This window comes from Sceloporus occidentalis, unplaced genomic scaffold, assembly GCF_023333645.1.
Source record: "Sceloporus occidentalis isolate IW3139 unplaced genomic scaffold, rSceOcc1.0.p SCAF_10, whole genome shotgun sequence".
In the NCBI taxonomy this organism is placed as follows: Eukaryota; Metazoa; Chordata; class Lepidosauria; order Squamata; family Phrynosomatidae; genus Sceloporus; species Sceloporus occidentalis.
The window spans coordinates 20,823,452-20,835,773 of NW_028316990.1; the positions used below are offsets into that span (position 1 = coordinate 20,823,452).

At 41.7% G+C, this 12,322-nt stretch overlaps 1 protein-coding gene across 1 annotated transcript in view; it reads right to left on the reverse strand.

Moving 5' to 3' along the window:
* Positions 1-12,322, reverse strand: part of LOC149306094 (xaa-Pro dipeptidase-like) — a 75,662-nt gene that overhangs the window by 13,396 nt on the left and 49,944 nt on the right. The window contains exons 10-11 of the mRNA XM_089476813.1: positions 6,378-6,446; positions 2,299-2,376 (exon numbers count right to left, since the gene is read on the reverse strand). Of these exons, the coding sequence (XP_089332939.1) occupies positions 2,299-2,376; positions 6,378-6,446 (147 nt within the window). The remainder of the gene's footprint in view (positions 1-2,298; positions 2,377-6,377; positions 6,447-12,322) is intronic.

The following is a 12,322-nucleotide window of genomic DNA, read 5'->3' on the forward strand; positions in this document are numbered from 1 at the left end:
ACAGTGCCAATGAAAGAAAAAGGAGAAGCGGCATCAATTGGGACCAGGGCTGTGCATTAACGCTCTGGAATCCTGTTGGTGCACAACCCCAGAATTAGTACGCAAAGGGATTTTGCAACACCTTTAAATGAAAGGGAGAAGTTGGTAAAGCGTGAAATTTTGTACATTTGAACCTACTTCCTCAGATGCAGCTTTAATATTGCTAGCTAAGATCTTGAAAGGAACTAGCCCAGGTCCTGAAGACTTATCGCCAATTGTGGGGTAGAATTCAAGGACATAGCCATGTCATAGTCTAGAAAATCAGTATGCAAAGGGATCTTTGAGACTAACAGAAAGAGAGAAGTTGGTAACATGAGCTTTTGGAGACTTGAGCCTACTTTCTCCTACATGGAAGTCACCAAAAGTGACTCGCAGCTACCTGAAACATCACTTTCTGTCCTTACTGGACACATTGCTGCAACTGTCCCCCAAACCCTAAAAGCATGCCCACCCCTGTGTCCTGCAGTCCCTTCTCTAAAGTGGCTGAATTTCCACCATTGCAAACAAATCTCTCTCTATGCTTCTACTTTGCAAGAACAACCTCTGCGTTTCTAAAGAGGGGGAGTGAGTTTCTCAGATCAAATCCAACCTTTGCAGAAGCCTCTGGGGCATTCAGCACAAAAGATATGGGACAGTCTCCTTCAGAAAAGGGAAGGGAAAAAGGAAGACATGCCAAACCTTGAGCTCTACAACTCCGATTTCAAAAGGAACACGGTTTTGCTTAAGGGATTCCCGCACAAAGAACCAGGTACCTCTATGCCGCTCGCCCGAGGAAACAAGATGTTCAAAGGAGAACAAGGAAGACTTTTCGTACGTGATCACTTTTGTTTTGCAGTTGTAATACACCATCACCCCCCCCCCCCAACCCCAACCTCCAATCTCTCTTTCGTCCTTCCTTTTTTGAAGATTAGCACTCAGGCATGGAAAATAGAGACCTCAGTTCTCTGCGACAGATACCGCGTGTTTTGCTAATTTCAGTTCAAGATACTTATGGATTGTTTAGGATGGGAGAAGGGGAAAAAGCAACCATCACACATCATGGAAACAGGATTGCCAGACTGAAAACTGGAAATAGCTAGTGTAGCTTTAAGGGGTGCATAAAGGAGGAAGTCTTAAGCTCATGTTGCCTATTACCTGGTCGCATGATAAGCAACCCCTGCTGAAATTCCTTTTTTGTACACAAGCATTAAAAGGTAAAGGACCCTCTCCAGTTTTTAATTTGGAAACTCTACATGGAAAATATGCCAAAGCTGTACTCCAGATCTGGAAATACTCATTTAGCATGGGATTGGGCAACTGCGTGAAGGATGGGACAAACACCCCCTCCAGCTCCATCAAAATTCATCCTCCGATAAACACAATTGTTTCAAAATATGTCAAAATTTACAAAAAACATTTTGGGGAGCTGGGTTGGGGGACAGGTGAGCAGGCTACTGAGGCCACAAAAGTGGGGTCCAAACGTCACACTTTGACCACATCCAATTGAGTAAGTCAGATAGCCAGGACATTTTCCTTTCATGCCAGCTCTATGGGAGAGAAATAGAGTTGCCTTAAATTCTGCTGAGACCTAGTATGGCAACGTGGTTTGAGTGTTGGACTACGACTCTGGAGACCAGGGTTCGATTCCCAGCCCAGCCATGGAACCCACTGGGTGACTCTGGGGAAGTCACACCTTCTCACCCTCAAAGGAAGGCAAAGGCAAACCTCCTCTGAACAAATCATGCCAAGAAAACCTCAGGATAGGTTTGCCTTAGGGTCGCCGTAAGTCAGAAATGATTCAAAGGCACACAACAATAAATGCTGCTAAGATGACAGCGCCAACAAGCACTTCTGGGGTCTTCCAACAAAGGGCTCTCCCAAATCATCAACAGTTTTAACAAGAAATCAAGTGGGGTTTCCTTCCACCATCTCTGCTCACGCTATCCCTGAGCAGAGACTAACTTGGTTACAATTTTATGAACGCACAGGTACAAATAATGTGACCTCTCCTGAAATGTCCCAGGACAAAAAACCCACCCAAGAAATAAAACAGCTACTCAAAAACCCCCAACCAAAACACCTAAGTGGCACAGCAATCTAGGAAACTAAACTCATACTGAATCAGATCCTTTCCCCATCTAACCCAGTATTGTCTGGTTAAGGTTTGCAGGTGGCAGGGAGAATTTGGATGTTGGAAGGCAATGGGGTGCTGGATGCTCAGAAGTTAAAAAATGGAGTAGGTAACAGATCTACCTACAATGACTCTGTGGGTTTACTCACCACAAATCTCCATCTTCAATGGTTTTCTCATTTGGAGCTCCGGCATGTCCATAGTGCAAAACTGAACTGTTATTCCCGCTGGGGGAAGAAAAAAGACCATAATTAAATATATACGAATTAATAAAGAACCTAAGAGGGACTGAGAGACAGTCTCCGAATACTTTGGAAAACCTTTGGAGAAAGATCTGCACATGTTTTTTTTAAATAAATAAAAACATTTCTACATATATATTAATTAGCCTTATTGCAAACTAGTCCATTTCAGTCTCTTTCTGCAATTTCTGATGCTGACACTTATGTATCTCTAATTTTTTCTTTCTTTTAAATCAGGTGTCAGTTTGGACACCCAACTATTTCTTTAAAAATGCCCATACCAGCATTATCTCGAATCAAGAGAAACCACATTTGATTTCTTTCTCTACCTCATTTTGTGAAACATACAGAAAGCCCTGTTTCTGACCAAGGAAGACAGAAAATGTCTTTTTGTTTCTACAAACCACAACAAAACCTCTGATTCACTTCTGAAGATTCCCTTCGGCAACCAATTTTTTGATTTTGGCCCTTTTCACTCCATCCTTTGATATTCCTCTCAGGTTCATCAATTGTCAAGTTAAAACAAAAGAAGAAAAGCCAGGCTGCCCTGGTTTTCTTTTATCCTTCTAGGGTGTACACTGCAAACACATTAAATTTAAAAAAAGACTCAAACACAGACAAAAAGACTCAATTCAACCACCAAATGTATATATACTTTGGAAGAGGTTTGTGAATGGGATCCTTCGTCCATAGCCACCAGGAAGTTCTTAATAGTTTGAATTCTGAATCCATTCACAGCATTGAATTCTAACTTGGGCTGTTCTATGTCCGTTGCTGTGAGAAGAGAACCAGAAAGGATGTGTTCCTGTTGTTATTGTTGTTGTTGTTGTGTGACTTCAATTCATGTTGGACTTATGGTGACTCTAAGGCAAACCCATGATGGGGCATTCTTGGCAAGTTTCTTCAGAGGGGGGTTGCCATTGTCATCCTCCGAGGCTTAGTCTGCTATTAATTTATGAGCAAAGTCCAAACCTAACAATAAAAGGAGTCGCCTTCCTCATTTAATGTCTCAAAGTTTTTACTTTGGGGGGAATTTTGGCCCTTCTCCAAGACTAAAAATCCCATTGATCGTTCACCATTCACTATGCGTTGGTGGGTTCTGCGGCTTGTAGTCCAAAAGATCCAGAAGCATCAAGTTCTCCATCTATGACTTTATATAGTTTTTTTTATATGACAAGCTTACCACATCAGTTCCATCATGAATACTGAATAGCCCATAATACAGCTATGATGGAGGATGGGACCAGCTATGATAGAAGATAGGACAATAAGTTGCAAGAGGGTAGATTTCAATTGAAAGTTACAAGGGATTTCTTGACAGCAAGAGCATTTTGGCAATGGAACCAAGTACCTGTAGAAGTGGTGGCAGAAAGGGGTTGGCTTGGATGACCCTTGAGGTCTCTTCCAACTCTATGATTTTATGGCCTCCCACAAAAGGACTAACCAGCCCTCCTTAAGCTTCTGAAATCAAATGAGATTGTGTTTCTTCAGGATGGGATGGTGGTGATAACCAGAGACCTATCGTTCCCGAATAAGAAGCCATGCCTCATGGAGAGGATTAATCCACGACCTTTGCGTTTGCCAGACTAGGCATGCTACTTACAGCACCAACGTATAAGACCTTTAAAAAAAGAAAATCCTGGTGGTGTGAATGCCATTTAGACAATCACTAATTAGGAACCAGAAAATGAAGGGGAAATTAAAACTGTCAGCCTGCATTACGAGGAGATTTCCAGTGGGACCGGGTTTTAAATAGAGTGGATGGATGCTACTCCCGCACGGTTGCCTACGAAGGAAGACTGTAATATTGTTGTTGCAATGATTCAGCGAGAGTTTTAATTGCACAATTATTGGGTTATAAAAATTTTTTTCAAACCGATTACATCAGTGCAAAAGAAAACAAATTATCCTCGCTGTTCGTCGGCGGTCCTTCGAGCATCCTGACATTCTGACCACCTACACGCTTGTGTCATTTGGTGCTTCTGCCATGATACCTAGACCCCAAAAGTCAGAGTTGTTGCTATTTCATTTATTACTATTATCCCTTTAATGTACGGCATTCTGAAGTTCACATCAGATGCAAATAATTTTGCAAATATCAGGAGGCATATCTACAAAAGTATGCTACCTCTTATATAAAATGGCAAAACTAAGGTTTGCTTTTTGGAATATATTAATATTTTCAAACTGAGGATGGTTGACTCCATGGATAAAGAATCTGTGGATATGGAGGGCTGACTGTGCATGTAAATACATTTAGGCTGTGTATATGGCACTGCCATTGAAAAGTATAATTTTTAATTTTGCTAACTGTTTATGACACAACTATTACCATTGCATTCAGATTTACTGGAGTTGTGATACAGCTGAATACAGCAAAAAACAGTTATTTCTTGGATTGGAATCTATGGTTTTATAACATTTCTCTTCCTTTCTCTTAGGGCTGCTGGTGTTTAGGGGAAGGGGAACCATGCATCTTTATTTATTTGGAGGCTTCAGGTTATCTCTGCCAACTGACAAGAGGCGTCCCATGACAGGCTTCCTTCTCAGTGGTCCTCATTACTGGTAGTTTGCCAGAGATCAAGCGCACCTGGCGAGGGGCATTAAAGGAGCGTCTCCGTCTGTGCCCTCCGGATATCACACTCCGGCCTGCTGTGCGGACATGGCAACATCCTTGCGTTCAAGGAGGGTCAACTTTGAGACAAGGCTCCATCCAGACATCCCCTGCACACTTGCAAGTCAGTTTGGAAACAGAGATGAAAAGTAGAAAACACTGATCTCTGTTGACAAGCAGGTTTTAGAAACCCAATTGCCTTTCAGAGAAGAGTGGAACAAAATCCACAAACAACCCATGCCTGTCTAAGGCTCTCCAGAAGTAATAGGATCTTTCTTTTTTCATTAGAAGCAACAGTTCATTCAGGTTAGTTGGCAAGGCGGGGGCAGAAATCACTTTCCCCCTGAAACTGTGGCTGGGTGAGAAATCCCTCTATCCTTTTGCCTTTACTCTTCCTCCTCTTCCTCTTCTCTTCCTTTTCTTCACTTATATCCCACCTTTCTTTCAATATAGGGACTCAAGGCAGCAAACAGCAAATGTAAAACAATACAATTTAAAAATACAAAAGCATTTTATATATATATATATATATATATACACACACACACACCAATTAAATCATTTTAAAAGTTAAAACAGTTATGTATTAAAATGTAATGTGTTAAAAACTCTACACAAACTCTGCATCTTGCACAGAATTTGTTGATGCCGTTATGGACTCCCAGGTTGGTTTCAATCCTATAAATGAGAAACCTCCAAGAGCTTTTCCAAGCTTTCTCACGTATAGGGAAGAGTGGGAGCATCTCCTTGCATACAAAGGCCATATTCTCCGAAGTCACACTTGAAGAGGTTTGTTCCGCTTCATGGTCCCTTAGCGTTCATTGTAGCATTTTCTTCCTGCAATAAGCCTATTTGCTACAGCTCCAACATGCCCACTAATAAAGCATTTCTTAAAAACTCTTCCTCAATATTTGAAGCACTGAGATGCTCCTTCCTTGCTAATCCATAGTCAGTGGCATGGATGTGATCTGTTGTGAAAGAGAAGGGTGCAAGGGTTCCCAAGTCCTCCCCTGGAAAATAATTAATACCAGTTCCTTGTTACAGTGTTTGGGAAGTAACTGGTTCTGCTTTTTGGAACTTATATATTCTTTAAATATTTTCAAACTGTGGATTACTGACTCAGTGGATGAAAAAAAACCTGTGGATATGGAGGGCTGACCATAAGTACATAAGTAGGTAAACTTGCAACTATCAAAAAGAGCAAGTGGACAGATAACAGGGTTGTTGAAAGGCAGGGGCTTCCTATTCACATGCAGTCAAAGGAGGTTAGACTCCAAAGGCTTTAATAAGAAGGCAATTGTGTAGCCTCAGCTTGCAATTTCAAGCCCAGGAGAAATAAAAGGAGAAAGGAGATAAGTTTAAGGTGTCTTACCTGCCGCAGATGCAAGTGTAGGAAGTGTGGCGCATGCCTCCTCGGTTGTAGCAATAGTGCTGGAACAGGCTGCAAGTCAAAGAAGCCAGGGATTGTTCATTGATGCAACCACATCCCGCAAAAAAGCAAGCAAAATACACACAAACACAAAACAGCAGCTCCACCTTGCAACCGCATGACCAAAAACTGCTTCAAAAGTGTCTTGCCCTGGTTGATACTATGGGTAGATGCTTATGAAATGCATGCTCAGAGCCTCTACAAGACCATGATCTGCAGTCATGCAATTTCTTTGGATTCCAGATGAGCCTCTGCTCTTGACACAGGAAATGGATGTGCCAGATGGGATCTGGTGCCTTCTATGTGTGTGCATATACACGTCTTCAAGTTGCCTTATGGCGGCCCCATAAACTTAGTTGGGATTTCTTAGACATGGAACACTCCAAGATGGTTTTGCCAGTTCCTTCCTCTGAAACAGAACCTACAGTACCTAGGATTCGTTGGCAGTCTCTCATCCAAAAACTAAGCAGGGCTGACCCTGGTTAGTTTCCAAAATCAGATGGCATCTGGTGTTGTTTGTAGGTAAGGATGCATGGGTCTGTGCCTTCAGGTCACCTGTTGACTTACGGCAGCCCCATGAAATTCATAGGGTTTCTTAGGCAAAGAATACTCAGAGGTGGTTTGGTCCATTCCTTCCTCTGAAACAGAGCCTACAGTTGAGCATTTATTTCCAAACTGGGGCCTGCAAACTTCTCCTAGTAAAGCTAAAATGTGGGGGAAATAAATAACGAACAGTTTTAATCAACACACACACACACTTTTTCCCTTTAATTCTCAGCAAGGGAAAAGGCAAGAGCCCTATGTTTGCAGCACTGAAGTCTGCCTCTTTTTTAAAAATATAAAATAAAAGCAGAGAGAGGGGAAGAAAAAAGAACAATATATTCCACTGCAAGTTGTAACTCTGTCAGTTCGGCTCAGTTAGTTTTTATTGTTTAGCCATTGGCCATTCTAAAACTTCGAGGTTAAAAAAAAGAAGAAAGAATGAATTACAATCCAAGAACCTAAAAACCTAAAAAAAACCAAACAGTAAAAGTGGGGAGCGTTTTAAATTCATTCAGCATCTGCAATGCAATCAATTGCAATCTGTTTAACAAAATCTGATTGTTATTTGGCTAACACTATTAGAAGCATGGCAGCTTGGCTTGCTATCCCCAGGTCATTTCGGAGAAGCCAGCAAACAAAAGAAAGCTTTTTCGCACTAAGGCAAGAAGATGCCCTTGTCCCGATTCACAACTTTGGCCCATCCAACCCTGTAGTGTCAACTCTGACCGGCAATCATGGCTTCCTGGGGTTTCATGCATGAATTTTTTCCCACCTAGTATTCCCATGTTGTTGTTGTGGACCTTCAAGTCATTTCTGACTCATGGCAACCCTCAAGGCAAACCCATCACAGGCATTTCTTGGCAAGATTTGTTCAAGGAGGTGATGGGTTTGCCTTAGGGTCGCTGTATGATGGAAACAACCTGAAGGCACACAAGAACAAAAAGAGTCGGGCATAAATGAATATGTCATTATCATCAACACTGTCAGCATCATCATCATCCCCACCCTGACCCTTGCCACCATCATCTTTCATTTTTGGATCTGGTGCTGTTGCAAAAACTTGGAAGACCTCTTGGACCAGAGGAAAAGAAAGATATGGCTAAGTACACCAGACGCTTCTCTCCAGAAACATCCAACTTTCTATGATCGTAGCAACTCCAAAGATGAACCAGAATGGCCGGCCATCCAATGTTCCTGCAGGAGGAGCTCTTTCTCCACCCGAAGCCCCGGTCCTTCCCTGACCGAAGTGATGGATGCTCGGCCATCAGACAAGGACAGATGTGTCCCTGGTACAATTAATAGGGGATTAACTGCTTTAAGAGTCAAGCATATATTAGAATCCCCTTTCAGTCTTTGTAAAATATGCTCTAATTACCATCCAATTCCCTTTAATACCGAAAGGACTGGGTGGCCGGGGGGCGGGAGTGGGGAGGAAGGAATCATTTGTTGCAATATTAAAATCATTTCATTAACATGGAGTGTTAATGGAGGCCATTCAGATTTCAGGGACACTTATGAGCTTGTCTGTTGGCAGACGCTGCTACAAGGCAAGAAATCAGAGGAAAGTTTAGAAACATGGGTTCGGCTATGCTATGCAGGTAGCGTTAGAGAGAGTTGGCCCACCACATTTGTGGCTCTGAGTTTTGCAGATTTGATTATTTTCAGTTTTCAAGTATGTTCTCTCTAGGAATCTCTAGGTCCTCCAGGCGCAACGCTGCTGGGAGCTGAGCATAGAGTTGTGCTGGAGAGCCTAGAAGCTCCTAGGCCAGTGATGGCAAACCTATGGCACGCGTGCCAGAGGTGGCACTCAGAGCCCACTCTGTGGGCACATGTGCTGTCGCCCCAGCACAGAGTTTGCCAGAGTTTGTTACTAGAAAGCCAGAGGGACAGGGCACTTTGCAATAAATAAGTGGGTTTTAGGTTGCAGTTTGGGCACTCGGCCTCTAAAAGGTTCACCATCACTGTCCTAGGCCATCAGGAGAAGAAGGAAAAGAAAAGTGGAAGAAATGCATGCAGCCCAGAGTTCATAAATTAGAAGGAAAATAAAACACCTCCCAGTGAAAAGAACCCGTAAATCACACATTCATCATGGGCGATTTACAAAGAATGAAACCAATTGATCGCTTTTTGGTTCAGAAGCAAAGCATAGGAGGTGAGGGATAATTGGCATTTTAATTGCAACACAGGGAAGCATAAATCATATCCTCTGTTCACACACATTCACTCAGCACTACTACAGACGCTGGGTCTGGATTCAGGAGCTGCCTTCCCTTCGCACAGGAGTGGGCAACTTGGGTAGCATCTGCACTGCAGAAATAATCCAGTTTGACATCACTTTAACTGCCACGGGTCCATATTAATGGAATTTTGGTGAATTGTAGCTCATTGCGGCGCCACAGCTCTCTAATAGAAAAGGCTAAATGTCTCCTAAAATTACAAGTTCCAGATCATTGAGCCACGGCAGTTAAACTGGTGTCATACTGGATTACTTCTGCAGTGCGGAAGCAGGCTTAGTCAAGTCCAAGGGACCAATTTCTGTTTCCTGGGCCCTCCAAAGTCCAAACAAGGTATTTCTTAAAATGTTAAACAGCATGAGAGGACAGGCCTGCTACCCATTTAAAATATAATTACAATATAATATATTAAAATATAATAAAAATATTTTTTTCCTGCTCCTGAAGTCTTTCTGGAGCCTTGTCACACTACAAAGTTATCGCACGTTAATTTCACTTTCTATGCTAGGAAAGAGTAAGGATTGGGGTATATCTACATTTCAGAATTATTGCACTTGGATACCACTTTAGCTGCCCATGGCTGTATCCCAGAAAAGTTTGGGATCTGTAGAGTAATGGTGAACTACTACAACTCTCCACTCAATCCTAGAAGTAGTATCATTTCATGCTCAATTTAATTTTAAATAAGAAGCAGCCAACATAACAAGTCTCAAAACTTTCTGCTTCTCTCTCTCTCTTAAGACTTTTAATAATTATTGATTCCAACTGGCATGTTTTAAATTGTTTTTAGTGTGTTTATAACTATTTATTAACATTTAATTAATGAAGTCTGAACTCTCTGATGGCAGAATGATTAAGCTGTGTGTTAACTAATCCTGCTTTGTAATTACGGCGCGACCAGAAACCCATTTTTTGACAGTATAAAAAGGAGACATTTATAGGCACCTATTTTTTAAAATATGCATCATGTTAAACCAATAATTAGAGGAACTCCTGATTTCAATTACAGTTTAATTACCGATACACATAAAACATGCTTTAATAGATGTGGCACAAAACATACCCTTTCTTTATGAATCACCAATCATTCCTTTCGGGATGACAGGGAAATGAAGGGAGCTTTAAAATAGTCACTAATGCAGTAAAATACAACCAAATTTTCTAAGCTCTGTCGGCTCCGAAACACAGAGGGGCCAGAATTCCCTCCTGGTCGTCTCCCATCCAAGGACTAACCAGGCTTGATGCTGCTTCGCTTCTGAAATCAAGTGAGATCAGCTGTGTTCAGATCCTCAATTTCCAGGGTTTTAAGCCAGAATCACTTTTTAGCCTTGCCTGCCAATCCAAAGTTGGAAGAGACCCCAAAAGGCCACCCAATCCAACCCCATTCTGCCATGCAGGAAAACATAAGAACCCAACACAACAGGAGGGTTTCACTGATACTACTCCAAAACAATAGGGAGAGAATAGTAAAGGGTCCCCCACTATGTATCCCAAAGTACATGTAAATGAAAAATTAATGAAGACACTGGAAAACCTTTTCTATCAAAATATATTCATATATATATATATATATATATATATATATATATAGAGAGAGAGAGAGAGAGAGAGAGAGAATATGCTACCAATGACATTGCTAATGAAAAGCCCAACAGAGTCCAAATCGTCCAACATTCTGCTGCAAACTAATATGGCAGCAGCAAAATGTAGGGGAAAAATCCTCTTCTTGAAGAGTGCATCAAGTTCTATGGAATCTTAATTTCATTGACAAAGGTCAAAGAGGCCAACTGCAGGATTAATGCACTTTGACTGCCATGGCTCCATGCTATGGGGATCTGTAGTCCTGAGAGATATTTAGCCTTCTCTGTCAGAGCACTTTGGTGCTAAAAAGAAACTACAAATCTCAGTATTCCATAGCATTGAACCATGACAGTTACAGCAGTACCTAACTGCATTATTTCTGCAGTGCAGACGAAGCCACAGAGACAGTGCAGAAAGGGAATTACTCTTGAACATCACCTGTCCAGCAGACCAAAACACCACTCCGTTGCCAATGTCTTGTCTTGCCTCTCAGATCCCGTTGTTACTGGAATCTCTCATAGAATAACTTAACGTACCCATTTGCTTTCCAAAAGAGACCTATTTTGCAAGAAGAGTGATGCCCAGAATTGGAAGCCTTTGAGACTTTTTCTCGCCCAGAATAATAATGTTCATTTTAACCTTGATGGGAGACTTCACTAATTTATGAGGTAATTTTGGTAATAACTATACATTAATTTTACATCTCCTTTTCTGCTGTTTGGATAGGGTTGAACCGCCAGGAATTATATAAAAGGAGACAATAGGCTGCGAGGGATTTCCAGTGAGTAATGCATTGTGTTTAAAATCTTTCAATCAAATTAATAATACACAGAGCTATCCACTGTGTAATTGCTTCTAATATATTCAAGATTCAGAAGTCAGCATTAATAGACTATATACGGTATTTTTTTTCCTTCAGGAAATTATACGGGTTTAATTTCACATTCTTACTATAAATCCCAAGCCAATATGGCTCCTTTGCAACCTCTGGGTCGCAATCCAGAAATCAGCATTTCATGAGCGTAGGCCTCATCATAATTTTATAATGTCATTTTCCACAGAATGGAAAGAGCTGAGAATCTTGAAACTATGATGGTTGGAAAACATATATAGCGGCCGTACAAAAGATCTTTCCAAACTGTGGGGGAACAATTACAGGAGGGGGAAAAAAGGAATACTTAGGGTTGAAGTGGAAGACAAAATGGTACCCATTTTGCTGCCTGGGATGAAGGACAAAATGACGCCCATTTATAGAAGATGATCCAGGTGAACCTCACTTCAGCACTGGCAATGGAAAGAGGTTCCTCCATCACACCTAAATCTCTCTACATTGCACCTTAAAATTGTTCCTTGTAGGGTTTGGTGGCTTTCAGACCTTCCACCATTTTGGCTGCCTTCCTCTGGACAACCTCCAGCTTGTCCACATCCTTCTTGAATTGTGGCGCCCAGAACTAGACACAAGAGTCCAGGTGAGGTCCGACCAAAGCAGAAGTGATACGATTCCTGTTCCCGGAGAAGGCAGATCTGGTC